This window comes from Lissotriton vulgaris, chromosome 4_1, assembly GCF_964263255.1.
Source record: "Lissotriton vulgaris chromosome 4_1, aLisVul1.2, whole genome shotgun sequence".
Taxonomy (NCBI): domain Eukaryota; kingdom Metazoa; phylum Chordata; class Amphibia; order Caudata; family Salamandridae; genus Lissotriton; species Lissotriton vulgaris.
In genome coordinates this window covers 20,074,177-20,097,674 of record NC_141691.1, presented here as the reverse complement: position 1 = coordinate 20,097,674, position 23,498 = coordinate 20,074,177, and the positions used below count along the sequence as shown (strand labels likewise).

The window sequence follows — 23,498 nt, the reverse complement described above, 5'->3', positions numbered from 1 at the left end:
CTCTCTACGTCGAGACCTCTCTCTCAGATTAGAGGTATGTGTGGTACATTATATGGAGAGAGACTGGCCTTTCTGTTGAGACCTCTCTCTCAGATGATAGGTATGCATACTAGGGTGTGTGAATGGACTTGCAATTCTTTACAGAGCTCTGTCTCAGATGACGGAAGTGAATGGTAGTGTGTAGAGAATACAGGTCTGCCCTTTCATACCTCCCTCTCAGATGACAGGTGTGCATAGTAGTGCATGGAAAGGGATTGGCCTCTCCTGTCAGACCTCTCACTCAGATGGCAGACGGCCATGGTAGGGTGGGGGATGGACAGGCCATTCCTTTCAGACCTCTATCTCAAATGATGTGTGTGGGTAAAATTGTGCAGACAATGACTAGGAAATTCTTCTAAACCTCTCTCAGTTGATGCTTGTGCTATCAGACCTCTCTTGGTTGTGCATAGTAGGGTGCATTACGAAGGACTGGCCTCGCTGCTGGCACCTCTCTCAGATGACTGGTGTGTGGAGTAGTAGGCAGAGAGAGATTGTTCAGCTTGCTAGCACCCTACTCTCTGATAAAAGGTGTGCATAGTAAAGTGTGGGAAGAGATTGTACTTTACTCACAACTTTTACCAAGCCAAAGGGTATAAATAGTGGATACTGATTAACTTCATATCCAGTAAGACTCCTTCCTACAATAATAACTGTATATACCAGAGTGTATTCAAACATCACACTATTCCTTCCTGCTTTTCAACCTACCACAGGAGTCTTACACAATTGTAACTCCTTTTTCTCATCATCACAGTACTTATCTCTTACTCACTTCCTCTCAAAACATGGACCACACAAAGCATTCCTACTAATAGTGTGTATTGAGAACTCATGTACCCATTTTTACCATTCACAATCCTGTAAGAGTCCTGTGAGATTGTACAAATTAAAATATACATTTATTTTATTCACAGTAGTTATCCATTAGACACCTCTTCTCTAAAGCTATGGGGGGGTGAACAAAACTTTCTGGTGGGTTGTTCTATAACTTTTCTACTTAATGTTCTCAACAACTCTACTGTTTTACATTTTTAAATCTTTTTTTAAAGTAACAAAATATTTAATTACCAAACAATAATCCAACCACCACCACGCAAGGCCTCCGGTTTTGTGCAGTGGGGCATTGGCCACAGGGACTTGTCTATGACCATGCCAAGCAACCAACAACTGCATCTAGCCAATGCCACACTGCACATGTCATTTGGCAGTGTGAAGTGGCTCTGTGGCCAACCCACTGAAGGAAGACAACACACATGCCCCGTTGCCAGGCTGCTTTTGGTCACATGGACCCCAACCCTTAGGTCCCAGCAACATATGTAAAAGGGAGCAGGCACTTAGCTCTGGAACATTTTAGTCCGATCTACGCCATTCCCCAGAGCCCGGCTTCCAATGTGAAAGGAAGCAGGGCAAACAGTGTATTCCCATGCAGCTCAAATGGTTTTGGACACATTCTCACATTTACCAATAGTGTTACACCTGGCAATGCACCAAAAGATATGCTTCCATAGGGGAGGCGTATGAGGAGAAATATATTTGTGTATCCCTGTTACTTCCCATTTCTATGTGTGCAGCAATTTGAGGATTGTTTTTGTGCATGCAGGTACCCTTTCCTGCACAAAAGCAATCCAGCTGGCAACACAGGCACCCTGGTTTAATGGTGACTGCAAAGGCACTAGGTAGCCAAAATGCCACCAATATGGCATATTCTTGCCATTTCCCTATTATGTAGCCCTACGTGGCTAAGGGGCACTTGCTCAATGTGCCCCTGGAAACAACAAACACACAAAGGACATGGCCCCATCTGGCTAAACCCCTTTATGGGATGTTCATGTTCCATTGCGGGGAGGGACTGTCTTGACAATTTGGGATGGACTTTTCATATTGAAGCTGTGCCAAGAATAATTTGCAGATAGCTGGGACAGGACAAATCTGAGGTGGCATGGTAGGCAAAAGAGCAAAGGTGCAGAATATTACCCAGAGTGATTGCCAGTGGGTAGACTAACTGCAAACACGTCTCTCATGTTCTATTGTGTGTCTGCTGTGTCATTATTGTGCCAGCAGCCTTTTGGGAGAACTTGCTCCATTGCTCAGTGCCCACAGGTCCCATGCGTGCCAGAATCTACAGAGCATCACACGCAGTGGTTTCCCAGAGAATAACAAAAACAAATACTTAACCCTGTATCCAGGGAAAGTTTCTACTGGGTGTGGGGTCAATATTTCTACCCACACCAGGTTTTACCTGGCTGTGGGGAACATAAAAAGGACTCAGACAGTGTCCTCTAAGTTGGGTGGACTGTGCAAGGTGCTACCTGAAGCAGGACCTATTACATTAGGGGATCAGAGGTTGCTTTACATCAATGGAGGGCTCGGTCAACAGAAATCTGGTGGTCCTCCCAACACTGAATAGGGTAGGCAGGCAATCAGTTAGATAAATATATTCAAATAAATTAGCATTATTTTTCTGAAGTATACAGGACAAAAAAATTCCTCACACATAATAAATATTGTATTTATTATTATGTATTACTACTTATTATAAGAGATGTATAGACATAATTCAAAGTAATTCAATTATATTTCAGTAAAACCCAATGTCACCTTAAAATAAAATGTTGTTAAAATAATTTGGCATAAATTATATGTTTTTTTAGATAATTTTTAACCATTAAATAAGATTATGTACATTTAACTTTTATTTTAAGTGAATACTTTTTTTTAAGTCACATCCATCATTATTTTCTGTGGGAAGGTTTTCATTGTCAGTGTTGGGCCATTTATGGTGCTGTACTTACTACTGTTCCTTTCTGGCTGTAGTAACTTTTCACTTATAAATGTGTCTCTTCCCCCTGTTTCAAGGGTGATGGAAAAGTAAGACTATATTTTTGAATAATTTTACAGTCCGATTTTGTTAATACCCAAAAACAATAAATACACAACATTGTAGGAGTACGTTCTACTAGTAGTAAATTTACCTTTCTGAACAGTGCCAGAGTATCCCAATATATCGGCTGAAGACGGGAGTGAGTTGGTTATGGACTGTGGAGGCTGGAATCAGTACGTACAAAATCAAAATAGGAATGATGCCTGCCGGATCATCAATCAAAATTCACTCTCATAGAAGAAACCAAAAAGGTGTTCCTTCTATGGACTTTGATTTGACCCACTAACATTTAAATATTCAGCCCAAGTTATACACTCATATGTATCACACCTCTATATATATATATTTTTTTTTTATTAAAGGTTCATTGCAATAAATATCATTAATACTTTAAAAAGCACACAATAGAGCATTAGAGTCAGATCTGTACATAAGACTACATAAATACATGAGTTGTTCCAAATAGATATAGATTCCATTCATAATAATAATTTAGAATACGTGGCTAGAATATTAATAACAGTTAAGACAATTATATAGAGATACAGTGATAAAAGGAGAGGCTTTGATCAAGTGCTATTCATGTAGCATTTCTATCTTCCCTCCAATTCAGTATAGGCGCCCATATACGTCTTCCCATCTCTCGTTTTTTAACTCCTTTGAACTCATACAGACAGGACTCAATATTATGGATGCAGAGAAGTCTTGATAACCACATCTGAAAGGAGGGGGCGTTTTCATCCTTCCAATTTGCCGTGATCAGAATTCGCATAACCGCTACTGACAGGAAGACAAGGGCTTCCTCATCTTTTCCAAGACCCAATTTTGAATCAGTGCCAATCAATACCAATGTCGGGTATAGATCAATCTTATGACCTAGCAGCCCCTCCCAGAATTTGGAAATCTCCTCTTTAAGAGGATCTAATCTCACACAGGATAGGAACATGTGATTTATATCTGCTTGGTGTGAGCCGCATCTAGGGCAGCAGTCGTCCTGTCTAACACCCCACTCAAATAATTTTGACGGGGTATGATACAACTTAAATAATGTCTTAAAATGCTGAGCCCTTAAATTTGAAGACCGAAAGAGCTTTTTATTCAATTCTATAGCTAGATCAATATCTACATCAGGGTTATTCAGTTTTGTGGCCCATCCGCTCTCTGTTTTCTCCATGTCATCTTGAATCTCATTTATTAGTAGATTATATAGTGTTTTAATCTTTCTGCAACCTCTATCCAATACCTCCAGTACCGTAATATCTATTTTGGGCTTTAATTTAGGTCTAAGGCCACGCAGCGTTCGGGCTATTTGTTCATATAAAAGCCACTGAGTACTTGGGATGTTAAACAGCTTTTTCATGTCCTCAAACCCTCTTATCTTATCACCCTCCATTAAGTCTTCAACCCTTTTAATCCCCATTCGCTTCCATTCCTGGAGACTTCTATCTGACCTCAAATGTGGAAAGAGGCAAGAATTGGCCAGGAGATGATAAGAATTTAATTTAGGGACTTTGAAATGTTTCAAGATGGATTTCCACAAAGACCATGCCCCTAATAAAGTTTTAAGACGCGCCTTTTTATAAAACCTACGCTCTACTTCGTGGAGCAAAAGTCCTGCAGCATTTTTCCCTAACAATAATTCAAACAATGGTGGAGGGCCTTGAGTCCCAAGATCGATGTTCCCCTCAACAGGATTGACATTAGTCTGGAGTAATGTATGCATTTGTATTAAGAGACACGACCAGTGGTATAATCTAAGATTAGGAAGTATCATTCCACCTCTTTCCCTTGGTAATGACATCAGATTGGTAGAGCGTCTGATCTTGCCGTAATGCCATATGAATCTTATAAAGGCTGATTCCAATTTGTTCATTATTTTATCTTCAACCAAAAGTGGTATCGCCCTAAATAAGTACAAGACTTTTGGAAACATTACCATCTTTAGGGCGTTTACTCTACCAACCAAAGAAAGATGTAAAACGTCAATTCTTCTCAGTTCTGTCTCTATGGTTTTAATTAAAGGGAGATAATTTTCTTCTACTATTTTTTCCACTGTTGCATTGATTTTTACCCCTAGATAGACCGCATAATCCACAAAGCGGGTGTCTGACTTTACAATATTGTTTGAGCAGATTATTTGAGTCTTAGATTCATTTAGAAGGTACCCAGAGCTTAGTCCAAAGATCTTTGCCATTTCTACCAAAACAGGTAGGGTCTGTTGGGGGTCTGATGTAATTACGGCTAGATCATCAGCATAAGCTAACAATTTGTTTGTAAACCCATTACATATCATCGGGGGAATATTTGGATTTTCTAATATTTTCTGAATAAAGGGATCGATATATAACAAATACAGGATGGGGGAACAGGGACAACCCTGACGTGTCCCTCTCTTTATAGAGAATATATCTGATTTTTCCCCAATAGCAACTACTCTCGCAATCGGGTTCACATACATGGCTCTGAGTGCCCTGATGACTTTTTCCCCAAATCCTCTCCCTGCCAATATCCCCCAGAGAAAGCCCAAATCCACGCGATCGAATGCCTTCTCGGCATCCAGCAGGATCATGGCCATCCCCCCCCCGTGGCATTATGAGCATCAAACAGACCTATTGCTCTACAGGTATGGTCGGTTGTCCCCCGACCAGGGACAAACCCATGCTGCCACGGGGAGACGAGGTCGCCAATGATCCTGCAAGGTCGCCTAGCCCAGATCTTTGAGTAGAGCTTAGTGTTGGCATTGATCAGGGATATTGGCCGATAAGAGCCTGGCTTCTCAGCTGGCTTACCTTTTTTGTGGAAAATTACAATATTTGTTTCCCTCCATGAGTCGGGCACAACACCAGTATACAGGATACCATTAAACAGATTAACTAACATTGGAATAATCACATGCTCTAAGGTTTTATACATTTCCAGCGGTATCCCATCGGGGCCAGCGGCTTTACCTGAGGCTAATTCTCTCAGGGCAGACAGCACCTCAATATACAATATATCTTTGTCCAGGTCCATTTTAGTTACCTCATTCAAACACGGACCATTATCTGTGTAACCTTGGACTTGCCTGTTCCCACCATTTCCCGCATCATATAGTTCTTTATAGAAATTATGAAATACTTTTAAAACATCCTTAGTTTCTGTAAATGTGTTACCATTTTCAACAATACGTGCAATGTGATTCTTTGATTTTTCCTGTCTTAGCCGAAGTGCGAGGACTCTACCCGCCTGCTCTCCCGTTTCATACCTTTTTACTCTAGACGTTTGAAAATCCCTTACTGCCCTATGTGTTACTTCCCTCTGTATATTAGCTTTGATAGTCAATAGGACATTATGGCTTTCCTTACCATCTCCTCCAGTGGAGATATCTGTGATATGTTGTACTTCCGCAGTAGAGAGTTTACCCATGAGTTTCTCTACCTCCATCCTATCCTCCTTCCTGAGTCTTGAGGAGTAGCTAATCGTCTCACCTCTCAGTGCAGCTTTAAAGGCATCCCAGACCCAATTTCGTGAAGCACTATACCTATTTGCTACAAAATATTCTTCCGCCCACTTATTCATATGTTCAACAAACCTATTGTCTGCTAGCAGTCGCCTTTCAAAAGACCATGAGGTTTTAGTTCTCTCCCCTCTTCCCAAGTTACATATAAGCAATAGGGGGTTGTGGTCAGAAAGCACCCTTGGCAGTTTGATGATCTCAACCTTCTCTATTTCTGTATTGGATATCAGGATATAATCTAATTTTGAATATTTCTGCGCCGGATTTGAAAAATATGTATAACCTGAATTCTGGGGTTCTTTTGTTTGCCATACATCTAACAAGCCGTGTGATCTAATGAGAGCTTTGAGTGACCTAAAAACCCGAGGTTTTCGACCTTTGTATGATGTACGGTTACCCCAGTCTATGGAAATATTGAGATCTCCTGAAACTACCAAGGGAGTGGGCCAGCCGGCCAACTCTGTTTCTAAATAGTCAAAAATTTCAGGATCATCGTCATTTGACCCATAGATTACACAAATTGAGAAGCCTAACTCCATTTCAACAATTGCCCATCTCCCATTGCTGTCAGTTCTCACTTTTTTGGCCTTGCCCAAGGTGGTTTTTGCTAGTATGGCAACTCCTATAACCATTGACGATTGAGTTGAACAAGCGACTAATTCAAAACCCCTTAAAAATAGTAGGCTCCTCTTAGCCCACGGGATGTGGGTTTCCTGGAGGCATAAGATATCTATTCTATGGTATTTGAACAAGTATTCTAGTAGCTGTCTTTTTTTCTAATCATTTAGACCGGCCACGTTCAGTGTACAAATTCTAATGTTCGTCATCTATTTGGATACAGTTACCTACGGTGAAAAGCAAGCCGATCATTTCTCTCAACATTTCTATTAACCTTGTTTGCTCATTTAGATTTATTTCTATATTGCAATGTTTCCTTTTTTTCATGATTTTCACCCCCCCACACGTCCCCCCCTCTGCCCTCCTCCCTCCCAGCAACCTCCTGCCCATCTCCCACCCCCCTCCTCCGTCCCTGACCCCCCCATACCCTCCACCCCCCAACCTCCCTACTCTGTGAGGCGCTCAGATCTAGCTGAGCGTGTGATGGAGTGCAGTGCTTAGATGAAAGTCTGCTATGATATACCGACAATCTTGACAAAGTAACAGCGCTCAAGTGTGTGCTTATTAACATAACATAACACCAAAGTATCTATCTGTGACATCCAAGACTCCCAGCATACGGTGCAGTTAACCAGCAGGACTACCCATTGACTTGAAATCAATAAGATATAGAATGTGGAGTATATGTTTCATGTTTCAGTCATAGTCAAATTCTGCTGTTAGTTTCTAAGGGAGTCTAAGTACTCCTTTGCCTTGATCTCAGAGGAAAAAAACACTGTTTTCCCCTCATTAATAACTTTAAGTTGCGCAGGGTTTATTAAGAATGCTTGCATCTTTTTGTCCTGGAAGGGCTTGATCAAGTTCCTTAAGCGCCAACGTCTTTCTACCGTTGCATTGCAGAAGTCGGGTCTTACAAAGAATGAGAACCCCTCGCCATCACGTTTAGTATTCGGTTTTGCCAGCTCGGAGATCGCTTGTCGTGAGTTAAAGTTTCCCAGGAATATCAAGATTGCCCTGGGTTTATCCTCTGTTTTCATGCCCCTTTTTACTCTGAAGGGGGTGCGATGTACTCTCTGTAGTTCTCTTGACCAATCCCAATCCTTTAGCTCAGGAAAGGCCTGCTCAAGGAGTTTTAACATGAATAGCCTTATATCTGACCCTTCTGATCCCTCCGGGACCCCCAGGACCCTTAGGTTGTTTCTACGTAGCCTGTTTTCCATCGCCTCAAGCTTCCATTGTATGTCAACAACCTGGGAACTCTGAGCATTGACTTTCGCCACAGCGACCTTAACCTCTGCTTCTGTAGAGACAATCCTATCCTCCAAATTTGATACTCTATCGCCGGTATTAGAGCAGGCCTTAAATAATTTCCTAACGACCCCCCTCATTTTCCTCATAGCTGCCTGCGATTTGCGGTTTTCTTGGCGTGTCTCCTCTCTATGAGCTAGTATCTCTTGATGGATTGTCTCTAATAGAGATATCTGTGTTTTTTCACTGCTCGGACTGTCCTGTGCAATACCAGATGCCGTGTTTTCCCAGCTAAGTTCGCACCGTGGATCTTTCCGGTCCTTTTTTGAGTCTACAACAGTCTTCCTTGCTGTTGCAGGGCATTCTGATTCATGCTCACTGTCTGAATCCCCCAGGGAGCTGCAGTCGCCCTCCTCATCCTCCTCCTCCGACCACTCCAGACCATGAGAGGCTGAGAAAAAAGCCTCATTTTGAGCCATATCTATACCAGACGCTCCGATCTCTAACATCAGCCCCCTGTCTGATGGGCCCTCCTCCTTATCGTTAGCGGGGCCAAACCACCACTGCACCGCCCTTATCAGCCTGTTTAATTATAATTGATGGATCTGACTTCAAATCTTTTATAGCCTTGAGCTGACCCTTACTAATGTTATGATGAATGTATGTTTTGCTGTTCTCTAGTTTCGTTAAAGATGACAAGACCCCACTTCTGTCTGCTTGGGCCAAACTCCTTTTTGTTACATAGTTTAGGGCGGGTTGTCACCCGAGCGAGTTAGGACTGAGACAATTCGTGTCTCTTTAACATTGTTGAATAGATTAATTCCTTAACAAGGACACCTTCCTTGTTAAAATATGTCAGAGCATGAAACATTGTCATTTTCAGAAAGCCACATAAAAAATCTAATTGCCTCCAAACCCTTCTCAGGTCTTTCTCTGAGTACTTCTGCGAAACATCAGAATGAAGCAGAGAAACTAACTCGTCTCCAGAAGAAACACATAAGGACAGAATTACACGATATTTCCTTCTACAACATTTGCAGGCCGGCAAAATACCTTGGGGCCTACAAGTCAAAAACATACCAGTGATCTTTGTAGAAGACACTGAGTATAAAAAAGGTTTCAGCTATATTAACACCAAGTGTAGCAGGGACCTCATGGTCCATACAATAGAGACCGCTCAACGTTTATGCAGTGAGGAAGAGAAAGAAATCGAGGAACTCATAAAAGCAATCGCTGACAATAAAACTGAACTAGAGGCCAAAAATTTGTTGGAAAAAATTGAAAAAGAAATTCAAACTTTTAAAGATACTACCATTACCACCAAAACTGCTCAATTTGAAAAAGACTCTAAGTCGTTCAAAATAGAACAGCTTTACCCATTCCTGAAAAAGGATTATTACACCACTATCGACTCTAAACGAGCCCTAAACTCATACCAGGGAAGGCCGAGGTCCAGATTCACCACTTTCTCCTCGACCTCTTCGTCAGGGTCCTCTAGTGATTCCAACCAAGGTCCACAAAACAAAAAGGGCTCAAATCAACCTTTTTTAGCAAGAGGCGGACAGCAAAACGTCCGCTTCAAAGAACCATGGGAAATGCGAACAAGGAACAGATACTACAAGAGCTAGACACATCCACAATAATTAACCTCTCAGACAGAACCCTCACTGCAGACGAGAATACCATCCTAAACTTGGGTTTAAAATTTGTACCTAACCGACAAACTGATTTTACCAAACTCAAACTTGAGGCGCTGGACTTTTGTCGTAAGATTAGACTTAAAACCTATTTTGCTGGTGCAGAGGCCACCACAAGTAGCGAAACTACAGGTCTTAGAGTTAAATCGAAATTCCTGCCCACCACAAATATACCCAAACAGGTGTATGCTTTCGAACAGGCTGTCTTGTCATCTTTAACGAAACTAGAGAAGAGCAAAACATACATTCATCATAACATTAGTAAGGGTCAGCTCAAGGCTATAAAAGATTTGAAGTCAGATCCATCAATTATAATTAAACAGGCTGATAAGGGCGGTGCAGTGGTGGTTTGGCCCCGCCCGATGTATCTCTCAGAAGGAAGGACTCACATGGATAATCGAGAATGGTACCGAGTGGTCAAAGATGACCCAGTAACAGAAATTCAAGAAAAAATTGCCCGAATCACCACTGAGGCACTAGAGAATGGATTCCTTGGTCCAAAGGAGCACGAATTTCTAAACAAAAAAATCCCCCAGAACACCAGTCCTTTACTTCCTACCGAAGGTTCACAAAAACAGCACTACACCACCAGGGAGACCAATCGTCTCCGGCTGCGACTCAGCCCTGGAGCCTGCGTCAAAGTATATAGATTTCTTCTTGAAGCCTTTCTTGCCTGAAGTCAAATCGTATCTGAGAGATACTATTGACTTCATCAATAAAATCCAGGACATGACCTTCGACCCTGACACACAATTGATGGTGACGTTAGACGTCACTTCATTATATACTCAAATTCCTCAAGATGAGGCTCTTGAGGTGATGGAATTGTATTTAGAACAACGCGTAAGTCCCAACTGCCTTTGTCTTAGCTCTGGCCCACATCACTCTGAAAAACAACTATTTTAAATTTGAAAATGAATTCTTCATCCAAATCAAAGGTACAGCCATGGGATGTCCATACGCACCAGAAATGGCTGTGTTGTACATGTCCCAATATGAGGAAAAGTTCATTCATAAAGACAACCCCTACAGCACAAACATCATACAATTGTTGAGGTATATTGACGATGTCTGGCTCCTGTGGCAGGGGAGCCTGACAGAGCTCATAGCCTTCCATGAATGGCTAAACTCGAGACACCCTGACATTAAATTTTCTATCAACCACAGTAATCAAAAAATGACGTTTCTTGATGTGGCCGTCTGCACTCAGGGAAATAGGTTAACCACCACTCTGTTCAAAAAGGCAACAGACAAAAACACCATTTTACACTACAAGAGTGCACATCCTCCCTTATGGCCAACTATTGCGAATCAGGCGCAATTGCTCTGAACTTGAGGAGTTTGATACTCATGCGGACAATTTCTGCCAAGAACTTACCAAAAGGGGATATCCCCACAAACTCTTAAAACACTCTAAGAAAAGAGCACAATACACTCCCAGAGAAGAATTACTAAGAATCAAGGAGAAAAAAGAATTGGAGAAACTTGTCTGTGTGACTACCTATGGGGCGCACACGAACAAGTTTCGCCAAATCATCTTACGCAATTGGCATTTATTGGAGGGGATGGAATTCCCTTTGCAAAAACCTATTTTTGCAATGAGGAAAAATCCAAGCGTCGCACAACAAATCATCAGAGCTGATAGCTCTCTACACAAACCAAAGAGTGACCTCATTTCCAAATGGAACCTGAAACCCGTGACAGGCCATCATAAATGTGGTACTTGTGTGGCCTGCCATAGTGTTGTAGAAGGAGATGAATTCTGCCACAATGGCATCAAATGGAGACACAGTTTACATACAAACTGTAAGAGTAAAAACGTAATCCACAGGATTTTGTGTGCGTGCAATAAATTGTACATAGGTAAAACTTGTCAACAAGTAAATGTCAGAATAACGCAACACCGCTCGAGATTAAAGAAAAAAGTCCAGAACGCCCCAATGGTGGAGCACTTTCTAGCTGCCAGCCACAAAGAAACGGACTTCAAATGGACGGTCTTGTCTGGATTAGATCCACAACATAGATCGCCCAATATAGAGCAAGCACTTTTGCGCAAAGAGGCGTACCTGATACTCCGCTTTGACACCATCAATACGGGCCTTAACTCAATGAGTGAAATCTCTAGACTTTGAAGTTCACTCACAGGTAATTCAACTACAGGTCCCACAATGCACCATGGATGGCTTTCAAAATATTCCTCCTGTGATTGGCTACATAACAGCAAGCCTCTTAGAGAGACTGTTGGAGCTGTATGCCGCTCACACTAACTGATGGAATGAGGAAGTGGAACATGCTGACACACTAGCAGGTACGTGCTGTCAAAAGACGAGCCGCGCAACCCATAGACTACCGAACGGGTGCGTTTTCTAAACAAGGGCGCCCGGTCCTTCTTTTCTCACTTGCAGATAAAGATAAGGATCAGTTAAGGGAAACCGGTCCGCTGCAGGACCCTCCCTCAACAAAAAAGTTTGCGAAGCGGATTAAGGCCAAACACTGACCACAGAATTGAAGAATCCACTTGATTCCTCCCGAGTCACGTATCCAGGTAGGAATTGTTTGGTTACTTCTACGGTCATAATGAGCTGGCTAATAATCTCTAATAGCACAGTTTCTGACACAATCTGTTGTTACACTCCGGACAAACTGGTCTTACCTCAAGTCCCCTGAGGTACGTTTCCCTAATTTTAAGTTGTACATAGGAGAGGGTACAAGTGGGTTGAGGAGAGCAATTTATAATGAGTGTCCGCAATTATTTGTGTTTTCACTAATAGGTTGAGAAACAGGGGAAAGAATTCATTTGGCCCTGAAGAGAGTTTGTGAAGATACCCCGCAAACTCGAAACGCGTAGGCGAACAGGATTACGTCCTAAGTTTGGAAATACGCTAAAATACTTGGGAATCTATAACCTTACAAACATTGTCTCCGAGAGGTTATCTTTGTTTTTCATGCAGACTCATTGAAAGGCTGCTCCTTGAGCAATAATTGCTTTATGGTTTGAAAAAGTTTGCTTAATTGCGTTTGTTGATGTTTTTGAAAAAATAATTTGACATCTTTCCCTCCCCACGTTCATGATAAATGTTCACTTTGTTGTATACAAAAAACTTTTTCACGCACTGTTTTTCATATTGTTTATGTTTGTAAATTTATGATTTGTGTAGCTAAACTTGGTTGGTTATTATGTAAATGGCAGTGTGATTTCTCTGTACACACAAACAATTTTTCTACAAAATTTGAAAAATAAAAATGGCGCAAATAATCGCCTTGATAAACATATTAAGTTTTGTTTATCTGTTCACCGTAAACAGAATGGTGTAATACAATTAGAAGTGTGGGTTACCTTCTTTGTTGCAAAGTTAATTGGGCCCTTACCCCACTTCTGTCCGCTTGGGCCAAACTCCTTTTTGTTACATACCTCCAGAAATGTGGCAGGCTGATATACCTTTGAATGCAGCCCTTGAACATGCCCTGTTCATCCTCTGGGCAAGCTAAAGGGTTTGGGGGTCTAGGCTTTATGTCTGATGTGATGTTGAATCTATTTACATAATCTAAGGTAAAATACCTCCAACTGTGCATGTATACTCAGGTATCGATATGTTATCATAAAATAGTGAGATTAAAAAAGATGCATTAAAATAATTAGGGGAATATATTTGTTTATTGCATTTATGAATCATCGGAATTTTGATGTCACTAATATTTCATGGGATCAGATCTGTAATACAAATTGTCTCTTCTCAGTCTCTGGTGCATTCTATGTATTGAGCTGCAGAAACAGCCTCTTGTGTGTTATTATAATTCTCTATTCTGAAAATTTACATTATTTGTGCAACATCAGGGAAAGTAAGGGACATTTATGTTGTCCATCTTGCTTTTCAATACACAGTGTACAAGACACTATGGATGAATTGTAAATATTTATATACTTTACAATGTACTTTTCATTATCAATGTGTTTTTGCCCAAAGCACAAGAATGTACATTTGATCATTCTTGTCAATTGCCTATCCCTGGTTTTGATTTCTCTAGCAGCATGAAATAAAAATACATTAAATATTAAAAACAGACCTGATGAGAAGATTTTGTTGAAAGAAGGTAACATCCGTGTGATCAACTCATCATGGAAGGCAGAATCCTTTGCCATGTATAAAGCCACTGCGGCTGCTGGATCCAAGTATTGCTCATGGAGATCTTTCGGTTCAGAAAATGATGCCATGATCAAGGATGAAAAGTTTCAATCTTTACTTCTTCTGTGTGTGCACCTGTTCTTATATTAAATCATCTAAATTGCAAATTATTGATGAACAAATGTCAGTTTAAGGTGTGTGTGCTCCAAACCTCATTCCAAATGTAATTCTTCTTTGATGTCAGCAGAGTCAACCTTATGCATATTTAGCATCCTGTTTACAAAGCATAATGCTATAAAGTGGCCCACATGTTCCATCACCTAAATTGAAACAGATACAGCAATGCAATTTCTGCCACTTCAGTGAAAAGGATTTTTGTAAAAGTCCTTTAAACTGTGCACTTGCTATTCATTCTCTTAGCAAGCTTGGATTTGGGCTTTTAGTATTTAGTGGGTTTATTGTTCAAATAAAGTATTAGTATCACAAAAATACACAAAACGTAGGCCCTAATTACATGCCAGTCAGACGAGAGTGCGACCAGCATCAAATCAGAAACGGGACCGCGAGACAAGGAGTCGGCTGTCCTGCTTCCACTATTATGATGGGCCACCTTCACACTGGTCGGAGAGTATATCATTTCTTGTGAGGCCTGTGCTGCAGCTTGCAGCACCAGCCTCAATAGAAAATATACACATTTACATCATCCATGGACCATATGGCAGACACCATGCAGTGCCTGGTATATGCTGGAGGAAGTACGGTGCCCCCCAGGCCCCATAGCAGAGAGCCATGAAAGGGCCGGTACAAACTTGTAATTACATTATCAAAGAAGGTAGAATCCTTTGCAGTATATCTATCCATCACTATATTTGCATCTAATTATCGATCGTGGAGCTCTTAAAGAACAGAGAACGATGCCATGTTCAACTATGCAAATCTTTAGGCTTAAATTCTTCTGTGCGCGCTCTTACACTTATACTAACTGATCTAAATTCTAAATTATTGTTGTACAGAAGCCAATGTGATACCCATGTGCTCCAACACTCTTTCCAAATTCAACTTTTGTTTGACGTCATCTGAGTTAATCTCCTAAATGATTTCAACCTGTTTGCCAAACATAGTATTGAGCCAAATAGACACAGCAACACTATTTCAGAATTCTGCTACTACAGTGAATAGGACATGTGGTAAAATTAACAAAAAAGACATGCATCTGCTATTTTATGAACAAGATTTGTTTTCAGATTTTAGTTTTTCTGTTTTTTTAATGAGCAATGAGGTATTTTAGCAGGCACTTTTGTATACATTTATACAGCCATAGAGGTATTTTAGCAGGCAGTTACATAACAGCTCGTCTACTTAACCATCACATGGCAATGATAAATATGTACTTTTACATTCTCTCAGGTATGTTGACAAGTATTGAAACAACCTGGTCAACCATTTACAGAAATAATCCTTCAAATTAATAAATGGACTGAATGTAAAACTTATTAAGAGACTATTTAGTTAGCAGGACCACAGAAGTTGGTTTTTAAAATACATTTTACACTTTACTGTATAATTGCACTTTCTTCCAGGAACCTGCTATTTTTCTAATTATCCAGCTGGTTGTTTTTAAAATTTTGATAATGGCAGTACATATTTTAGTTTTAAATTGTGTTGACTCACCGATAGTGTGTCTTTCATGTTTACGATTCACTTGAGTGGGAGTGACTAAATACCAGTAAAGTCTACAACACTATCATGGTTCTAGCAATGAAAAAGATGCATTCAGTAAATATCTCTACAATGCATTTCATAACATTTTATGCTGATAGTTAAGACCTGTACTTTAGCTAATAACCAACAGGTTCCCATCACTGTTGTCTGGTTTTGTTTGTGAATGTAAAGATATACTTTTATTTTTGGGGACAGTTGTAAAGATTTGTATTAATCATACTATAAACTATGATTATGACTATAAATAATCCTTCAGCCAATTGTTATGGCTACTAGTGCAGACCATGTATGTGCACTCTCACTGTAAGCTTCAGTTGACATGTTATAAGTCTTTCTGGAATTTTAATGCACATCTCTTGCATCTCTTTGCTGAGATTTTTGAATTTCGGGAGGACAAACATTCCTGAATATGCCCAGCGTATCAAGCCTTTGTATGCTTTGATACAACCAACTTTTACCAAATAAAACTGGCTGCCGGAGCACTCATCTATATTGCAATCTTTGCAGGCTGATCTGCTTGCTTCTAAATACCTGTTGACTCATGACAACCACACCAACCTGGTGATAAGAATCATCCCTGGGACAGTGGGTTTCACATACCTTACTTTTAACGAAGGAGACACATTACCTATTGCCTACAAATCACACTTGTACACTTCGGCTGAAATGCGATTTTCCACTGTGGAGAAAGTTTTGACAGCTGTACAGATGGCGATTCTTAAGGAACATGCTCTGTCACAGGGAAAACGCATGTTGGTTGTTACCCTGTGTCCTGCTTTGCAAGCAGTTACGAAAGCCATTGTGCCTAATTCTAAAGCTGTGCACCCTTGGTGGACACAATGGGCAGCATCATTAACGTCTCTGGATGTCACGTTTATTTTTTATGCCTCCTTACGGTTGCAGGTGTTTTTGCAATATGAATTTGTTCATCCTGCACCTTTGGCTATGTGGCCTTTGGAGGGTTTCCATTGCATCATATACACTGATGATTCGGCGCAGGTTGCGCATAGTTTTAAACACGCCTAAGTTTCCGCATGCGCCATAGTGGTAGGTGCCATGGTGAACGCTGAGTTTGTAGTGTAGTTCCTAGTTTCCCACTAGGCCCTGCGCATTGGAATAACATAAACAGTAGTATCGACGTGGAACTGCGGATATTCCAGGCCTCCACTGACTATGCTAAACTTAATTGGGTGTGTTACCAACTAGCTCAGAGGTCACTGGAAACTTTCTTCTCTGCATGGGAAGTGATCAGCTTCCCTGGCACAGACAAGAAGGGATTCAGCTTTCCAACAACCGTGCAACATGACAACTTTGCTCCTCAGATCAAGAGTCAATCTCTAGGGTCGTGTGAAACAATAGACAGGTATTTCACTCAGTCAGGTTAGTGCAGTTTACTTTCACGAGATGTAGAGAATAGAGAGACAGGCGTTTGTCAATAAAGGGTTAACATTTATTGAACAGTCTTTCTTCTCGTACAAGAGAGATGTATTGCCACAATTGCAAGACTTGTTATAATAAAAAGTACGTACAGCAAGATAAGGATTGCGAAATAGAACTGTAAAAGCATTGACATGGTTTCTTAGCCATACAATGGTTTAAAAGTAATAAAACATATATACAGTCATATATACATTAGGCTAACATACTCAACTGGTGCTTCTAACTACGCCTACCCGGGTGTGCCTGACCTAAGCCTAACACGTGGAAGGGGAGTAAGTAAGTAGCTTTAAGTTAAGTTGGTGTTGCCAAGGTTTGCTTCAAGAATTCTTGTCTAAGGGTTTAGTCAACACCATACCTCTGAATAGAATGATGGAAGTCTGGTATTTCCTTCAGGGGGCACTCAATATCCCAGTCACCCGCGAGGGCAGACCGGAAACGCTGGAGCTGGATTTCTCTGCAGGAGAAAGGCAGCGGCTCTCTTCTCAGCGCGTCGGGAGGAGGAGGCGGGGGACAGCGTCTGCGGCAGCTGGAATCTGCTGGGCTCTTCGCAGAGGGACGGCTGTTCAGCTTCTAAGCGTACTGCACCATCGTTTGCACTTTAGCAGCGATAATGGTATCAGTAGTTTCACCACCAAGGGACAACAGCAGCAGCGTACTGCCTGCAGCAGCAATGGGATGCACAACAGGGTGCACAGCAGCTTACAACAGCACGACAGCTCTCTTTGCTTAAGGCAACGTTGGTAATATTTATACCTGACAGGTGCAGGGTTTGACGCAAGTTTGCTGGACATAAGACGTCAATTAAAGATGTCACTAGGAAGTGATAGTTATCAGTTGCTCATTTGAGTTCCATTACTAATCAAAACACAGCAAGCGGGGAATTCCAGGTTTGCTGAGTTTTTATCTTGTTGAAGAACTCGGAGTGTTAATCTAGGAATATCAGATAGTGGCTTCTGCTCTGTCATTGCACTAATTGGTTGCAAAGGAAGTGGCAGAGAACTATGCTGGAATGTAGCTCTGTTCGTGTGAGGCCAGAGATGACTTTCTGAAAATCGCACTTGAACGGTTATGCCAATATAGGGAATAAATGGATTTATAGCCGAATAGGGGCATAAGGTTACAGTATCGATCAGGAACCTAGATAAACACGCAACACCCACTCCACGTATTCATGTCCATCAAATTACTAAAACTAGAGCAATTAGATGCATGTGTAACATTGCCCACCCCAAAATACATAAATGCATTCGAAATAGGCGTATTTGTAATACATGAAATTTAGGTACTGTACGTTTTTTGAAGCATAGAAATCATTCAAAAATTATTGCATATGAAATCAATGAACGATTATGCATAAGAATTACACATGAAGTATCTCTAAACAGAAGAAGGGCGAGATAAATCATCACATATAAATGCATTGGAATAACATGTGCTAGATGCTGATGTAAGTTATTATGTCTCTAGGTGTGTTGTCCAAATCAAAAGAATTAATGCTTGAACGGGGAAATAGAGTTACAAAGCTTTTTGCAGTTTTTGTTGATCAAAACTGAAGGCCGAATCCAGAGTTCATGGGAACGCTGTGTGTCGGAAAGCTTCTCCAAAAGTTATTGTTTCTGTATGGGTGAGAACATTGTTTCGGACAGGCTCTCAAAGAATTGGTCTACAAATTCAGGTGATAGTTCAACCAAATTAGATAGCGCTGTAACTTGGCAGGTGTGAGAATGATTTCTGTCATCATAGTCGGGAGCAGCATTGCTCACAGAACGTTGTACCTGGATGATGTTGCTTTTGTCACTCGCTCCACTGTTACCACTTGGTTGTAGCACAGGAGTCTCCACGAATGCCGTCATCAGGATTGGTAGCCGCTGGGGACAACACAATGCGTGAGCCGTTATTGGACTGAGCAAAGTATCGACGTCCATTGGTACTGCTGATGGAAGTGAAAGACAGATGTCCAACACGCATTCATCGCCGCAAAGCATACACCGTAGCACAGGTAAAATGCAATTTTGCCATATAGGTCTGAATGAAAGGAACCAGGTCATGTTTAGATCTCTCAGCCTGGCCAATCCAAGGACGTTAGTTATCCTGTCCCGGTAGTGCATTGCTAGGATTGTCTCTTCCATTCCCATGGGAGCTATGTCTGAGCCGAGGCTTGCCATAACGAAGCAGGAGGGTCAAAAATAAAATCCCTGCGACGAGTCCCAAAAATAATGATATGCCGTGTACAAAATTAGGAACAATTCCCAAAATTGCCTGGAAGGGTGTTAGAAGTCCCGTAAAGACTGTCTTAAATATGCCTGGGATGCTTGTGGCACTAGACATGTTAAGGAGTTGGCTAAGCATTTGTATGAAATGCAGGGGGCAATTTGTTGATAAAAGGTCATGAACTTCAGTAGCTGTCCTTGCAACTAGAAGATCATACGTCTCTTTTGATGACGTTATAGGCACTGTTGTCTGTAAAAGTACAGATTTCATTTTGCTTAATGTATCAATTCGTATAGAATGGAAAGGGGCGACCACTCGGTCCCCCCGAACGTATGGCGGAGTGCCTCGATCCCCCCGGGAAGCCATTTTTGGGCGGGAGGCGCGTCTCGGCTGGTATGCCCGAAGCGGCGTAGCCGGGGCGCGCCTGTTCCCGCCCTAGAGTGGGCTGGCCTAGACACTGACGCAGCCAGCCACGCCCTCGGGACGGGCAGGGGCGGGTTTACGCCCGCCCTGAAGACGGATAAAAGGAGACGCAAGGCCGGAAGACGTCCTCTTGTTCTTGTGCTCCGAAGCTGCACCTCCTCGCTACACGTGAGCTCGGGACAGAACAAAGAGCCAATTTTGAGCGTTTTGATCTTTTTCTTTGTCTTCCAGATACTTCGTCGAAGAAGATGCCCAGGAAAGGCGAAAAGAGAATGACGACTGACCAGATGGTTCGGGCACTCTTTAAAGATATGTCCGACATAAAGAAACGGTTGGCGGAGCGAGATGGGGAGGAGGGTTCGGGCCCTTCGCCGGCTGGAGGGAGACCTAAGAGGCCGAGAAAGGTTCCAGCCGGTGGGGACGTCCCGGCTCCCTCTGCCCCTCTCGAGGCGCCGACCCCGGTACCGATAGAGGGGAATCCAATCCCGGGGGTCGTCTCCCCGACATCCAAGGAAGACATGCCCCCCGAGCTGGCAGCACAGCTAGCAGCGTGGTTGGGGGATAGTGGTGATGGCGCCACGGCTGCCGAGGCACAGGCGCTGATAAAAGGGCTTCGTGAGAAGAAAGAGGCAGCTAGAGTGGCGGGGATAGACAAGCCGCAAGCGGCAGAAGCTGCGTCCGGTGCAGGTAAGCGGCCATTGCCGATTGCAAGGGACGAGTCAGCACCCTCTCGTAGAGAGAGATTGGGACAACATGTGCCGTTAGCTATAAAAGAAAAGATCTGGGCGGGAGAGTACGTGAATATTTTTTCCCTGCTTGTTGATCATTATGATGTGGAGCATGTGAAAAGTCAGAAGGACTTGATGCATCCGAGTGTTTGGCGCGCAAAAATGGCCGCCTTTAAGGTTAATGAGAACATTGGCAACTGGGGCAATGCATGGGGTATTTTCACATCGATTTTGGGGGAACGTAGGCCCGAGTTGCTCCCTGAGTTTCCCGTTTACCAATCACGAATTATGGGTTACTCGACAACGTATCAAGGTAACCATTGGTTTTGTTATGACAATCTGTTCAGAAAGGAAAAGGAACATAACAAGAGTTTGACTTGGGATTGTTACGATTCGTTAACTTGGGACAAAATGAAAGAATCAGGAATGTTAAGAATGCCATTGGTCGGGAGCAATGTTGTTGATTACTCCCGCCAGAATGTGGGGACGCCCTTTCGACCAAGTACGAGCACCGACGACCAGTCAAGGCCCGCAGGCAATACAGGGAAGAAGGGTTTCTGTTTTAATTTCAACAAGGGGAAATGTACCAGGCCTCCGGGATCGTGTAAGTTCAAACATGAGTGTAGTACGTGTGGGTCGTCCCATCCTGAGTCATCGTGCAGAGCCAGAACGGGTGAGAATGGGGGTAAGGGGGGCGCCAAACAGGTCTAAGCTAGGCCGAGGGGCGCCTTTACCAACCCCGATTGATACCTTGGCAATGATTCCCTGGCTCAGCGAATACCCGGATCGTACTTCTGCTGGGGTGCTACGGAACGGTTTTACACATGGTTTCCGCATCCCGGTAGGGGACTTTCAGGGTGTAGGGATGTGCAAAAATCAACTTTCCGTTTTACAACATACATCGGTAGTGCAGGAGAAAATTCAGAAAGAGGTTAGCCGGGGACGGGTCGCCGGCCCGTTTAGTGAACCTCCGGTACCAGGTTTCGTTTGTTCTCCGTTAGGGGTGGTCCCCAAGAAGGACCCGGGTGAGTTCCGTTTGATCCATAATCTGTCTGCTCCACGAGGTCTTTCGGTGAACGACGCAATTGATCCAGAAGTTTGTTCGGTGCGATACGCATCTTTTGATGAGGCAGTAGCCATCTTGAATCGCCTGGGGCACGGGACGTTGATGGCGAAATCTGATATCGAGTCAGCGTTCCGGTTGCTCCCGGTACACCCAGACGATCAGCGTCTTTTGGGATTCGGGTTCCAGGGATCATTTTACATGGATAGGTGTATGCCAATGGGTTGCTCTATTTCATGTGCTTACTTTGAGCAATTCAGTACTTTCCTGCAGTGGGTGTTCACTGAGACAGCGGGTTTCCGAAATGTAATGCATTACCTTGACGACTTTCTGTTCCTTGGCCCCGCCGGTAGTCCCGAATGTGCCCAGGCTTTAGACAAATTCTGTGTGTTAATGGGTCATCTCGGCGTGCCGTTGGCACCGGGTAAAACTATGGGTCCCACGACTTGCCTCGAGTTTCTGGGGATCGAGTTGGACTCAAGGGAGGGGTGCTTCCGTTTACCAGCTAGCAAGGTGTCGAAATTTAGGGCAGCCCTCCAAGTATGTTTAACTGCATCCAAGGTTACACTGCATCAGTTGCAACAGTTAGTGGGAAAATTGAACTTTGCCTTGAGAGTGATACCAATGGCTCGCCCCTTTTCCCGCTCAATTGCCCAAGCGATGGTTGGCCTGAAGGAGGGTCATCATCGCACAAGGTTATCGACTGAGGTCCGCCAGGACATGCGGATCTGGTTAGCATTCTTGGCGGACTTCAATGGCCGAGTTGTCTGGAACAAGCCAGTCATGTCCTCCGATGAGCTTGGGCTATGGACAGATTCAGCAGGAAGCGTAGGTTTTGGCGCCATCTTCGGCACAAAATGGTCGGCACAGAAGTGGCCCCTATGGTGGCACGAGAGGGGGCTGACAAGTAACATCGCTTTCCTCGAATTATTTCCCATTCTGGTGGCCCTGAGAACCTGGCCAGAAGGGTTCAGAGATCATTCTGTTGTGTTCTGGTCCGACAATATGACCGTGGTAGAATGCATCAATAGTCAGGCAGCCCGTTGTAAATTGATTTTGAGGCTGCTCAAAGAAATTGTCTTACTGTGTATGCAACTGAACGTGGTATTCAGAGCAAAACATGTCCCTGGGGTGATGAATCAGGCCGCTGATGCACTGTCTCGTTTTCACATGCAGGCTTTCTCGGGCTTCCTTCCTTCAGCGGACCCGGAGCCGGCACCCTTCCCCGAAGCTCTCTGGTCTCTCGGTGCCCCGAACTTCGTCACCTCGTGGGAGAGAGTCTAGCACCCAGGACAAGGAAGGCATATGAAGGGGCGTTCCAGGCCTATTTGGCCTTTTTGGGGGCAGAGAGAGGGGGACTTTGGGGGCAGGAGGAGTTGGTAGTACTTTTCCTGATGTCCTTACGTAGGGCTGGGAAATCGGTGGCCACGGCCCAAAGGCATCGTGCCGCCATTTCCTTTGTTGCCAGGGCCCATGGCATCCTGGACCCGACAGCGTCTTTTACGGTACAGAAAGCGCTGCGAGGGTGGCAACGTCTGGAGGGTCGCAGAGTAGACGTAAGACGACCGATAGGTCTAGACAGGTTGTCCCAGTTGCTGACCACACTCCCTAACACATGCTCGTCCCCGTTCGAGACCTGTTTGTTCCGGACTGCATTTATGCTGGCATTTCACGGGGCTATGAGAGTTAGTGAGCTGGTTGCAAGGAACAAACGGGATGTGACGGGGGGCTTGTGCAGGGAGCAGGTTCAGATCAGGGGTGATGCGATGATTGTCTCCTTTCTCAGGTCCAAGACTGACCAAGATGGG

General features: G+C 43.2%; 1 protein-coding gene across 1 annotated transcript in view; it reads right to left on the bottom strand.

Annotated features, from left to right (window-relative positions):
• Positions 1-14,201, bottom strand: part of LOC147718248 (nicotinamide N-methyltransferase-like) — a 90,210-nt gene extending 76,009 nt beyond the window's left edge. Inside the window, exon 1 of the mRNA XM_086966655.1 lies at positions 14,045-14,201. Coding sequence (XP_086822781.1) covers positions 14,045-14,192 — 148 coding nt within the window. The 5' untranslated portion in view covers positions 14,193-14,201. The remainder of the gene's footprint in view (positions 1-14,044) is intronic.
• Between the last annotated feature and the right edge of the window lie 9,297 nt (positions 14,202-23,498).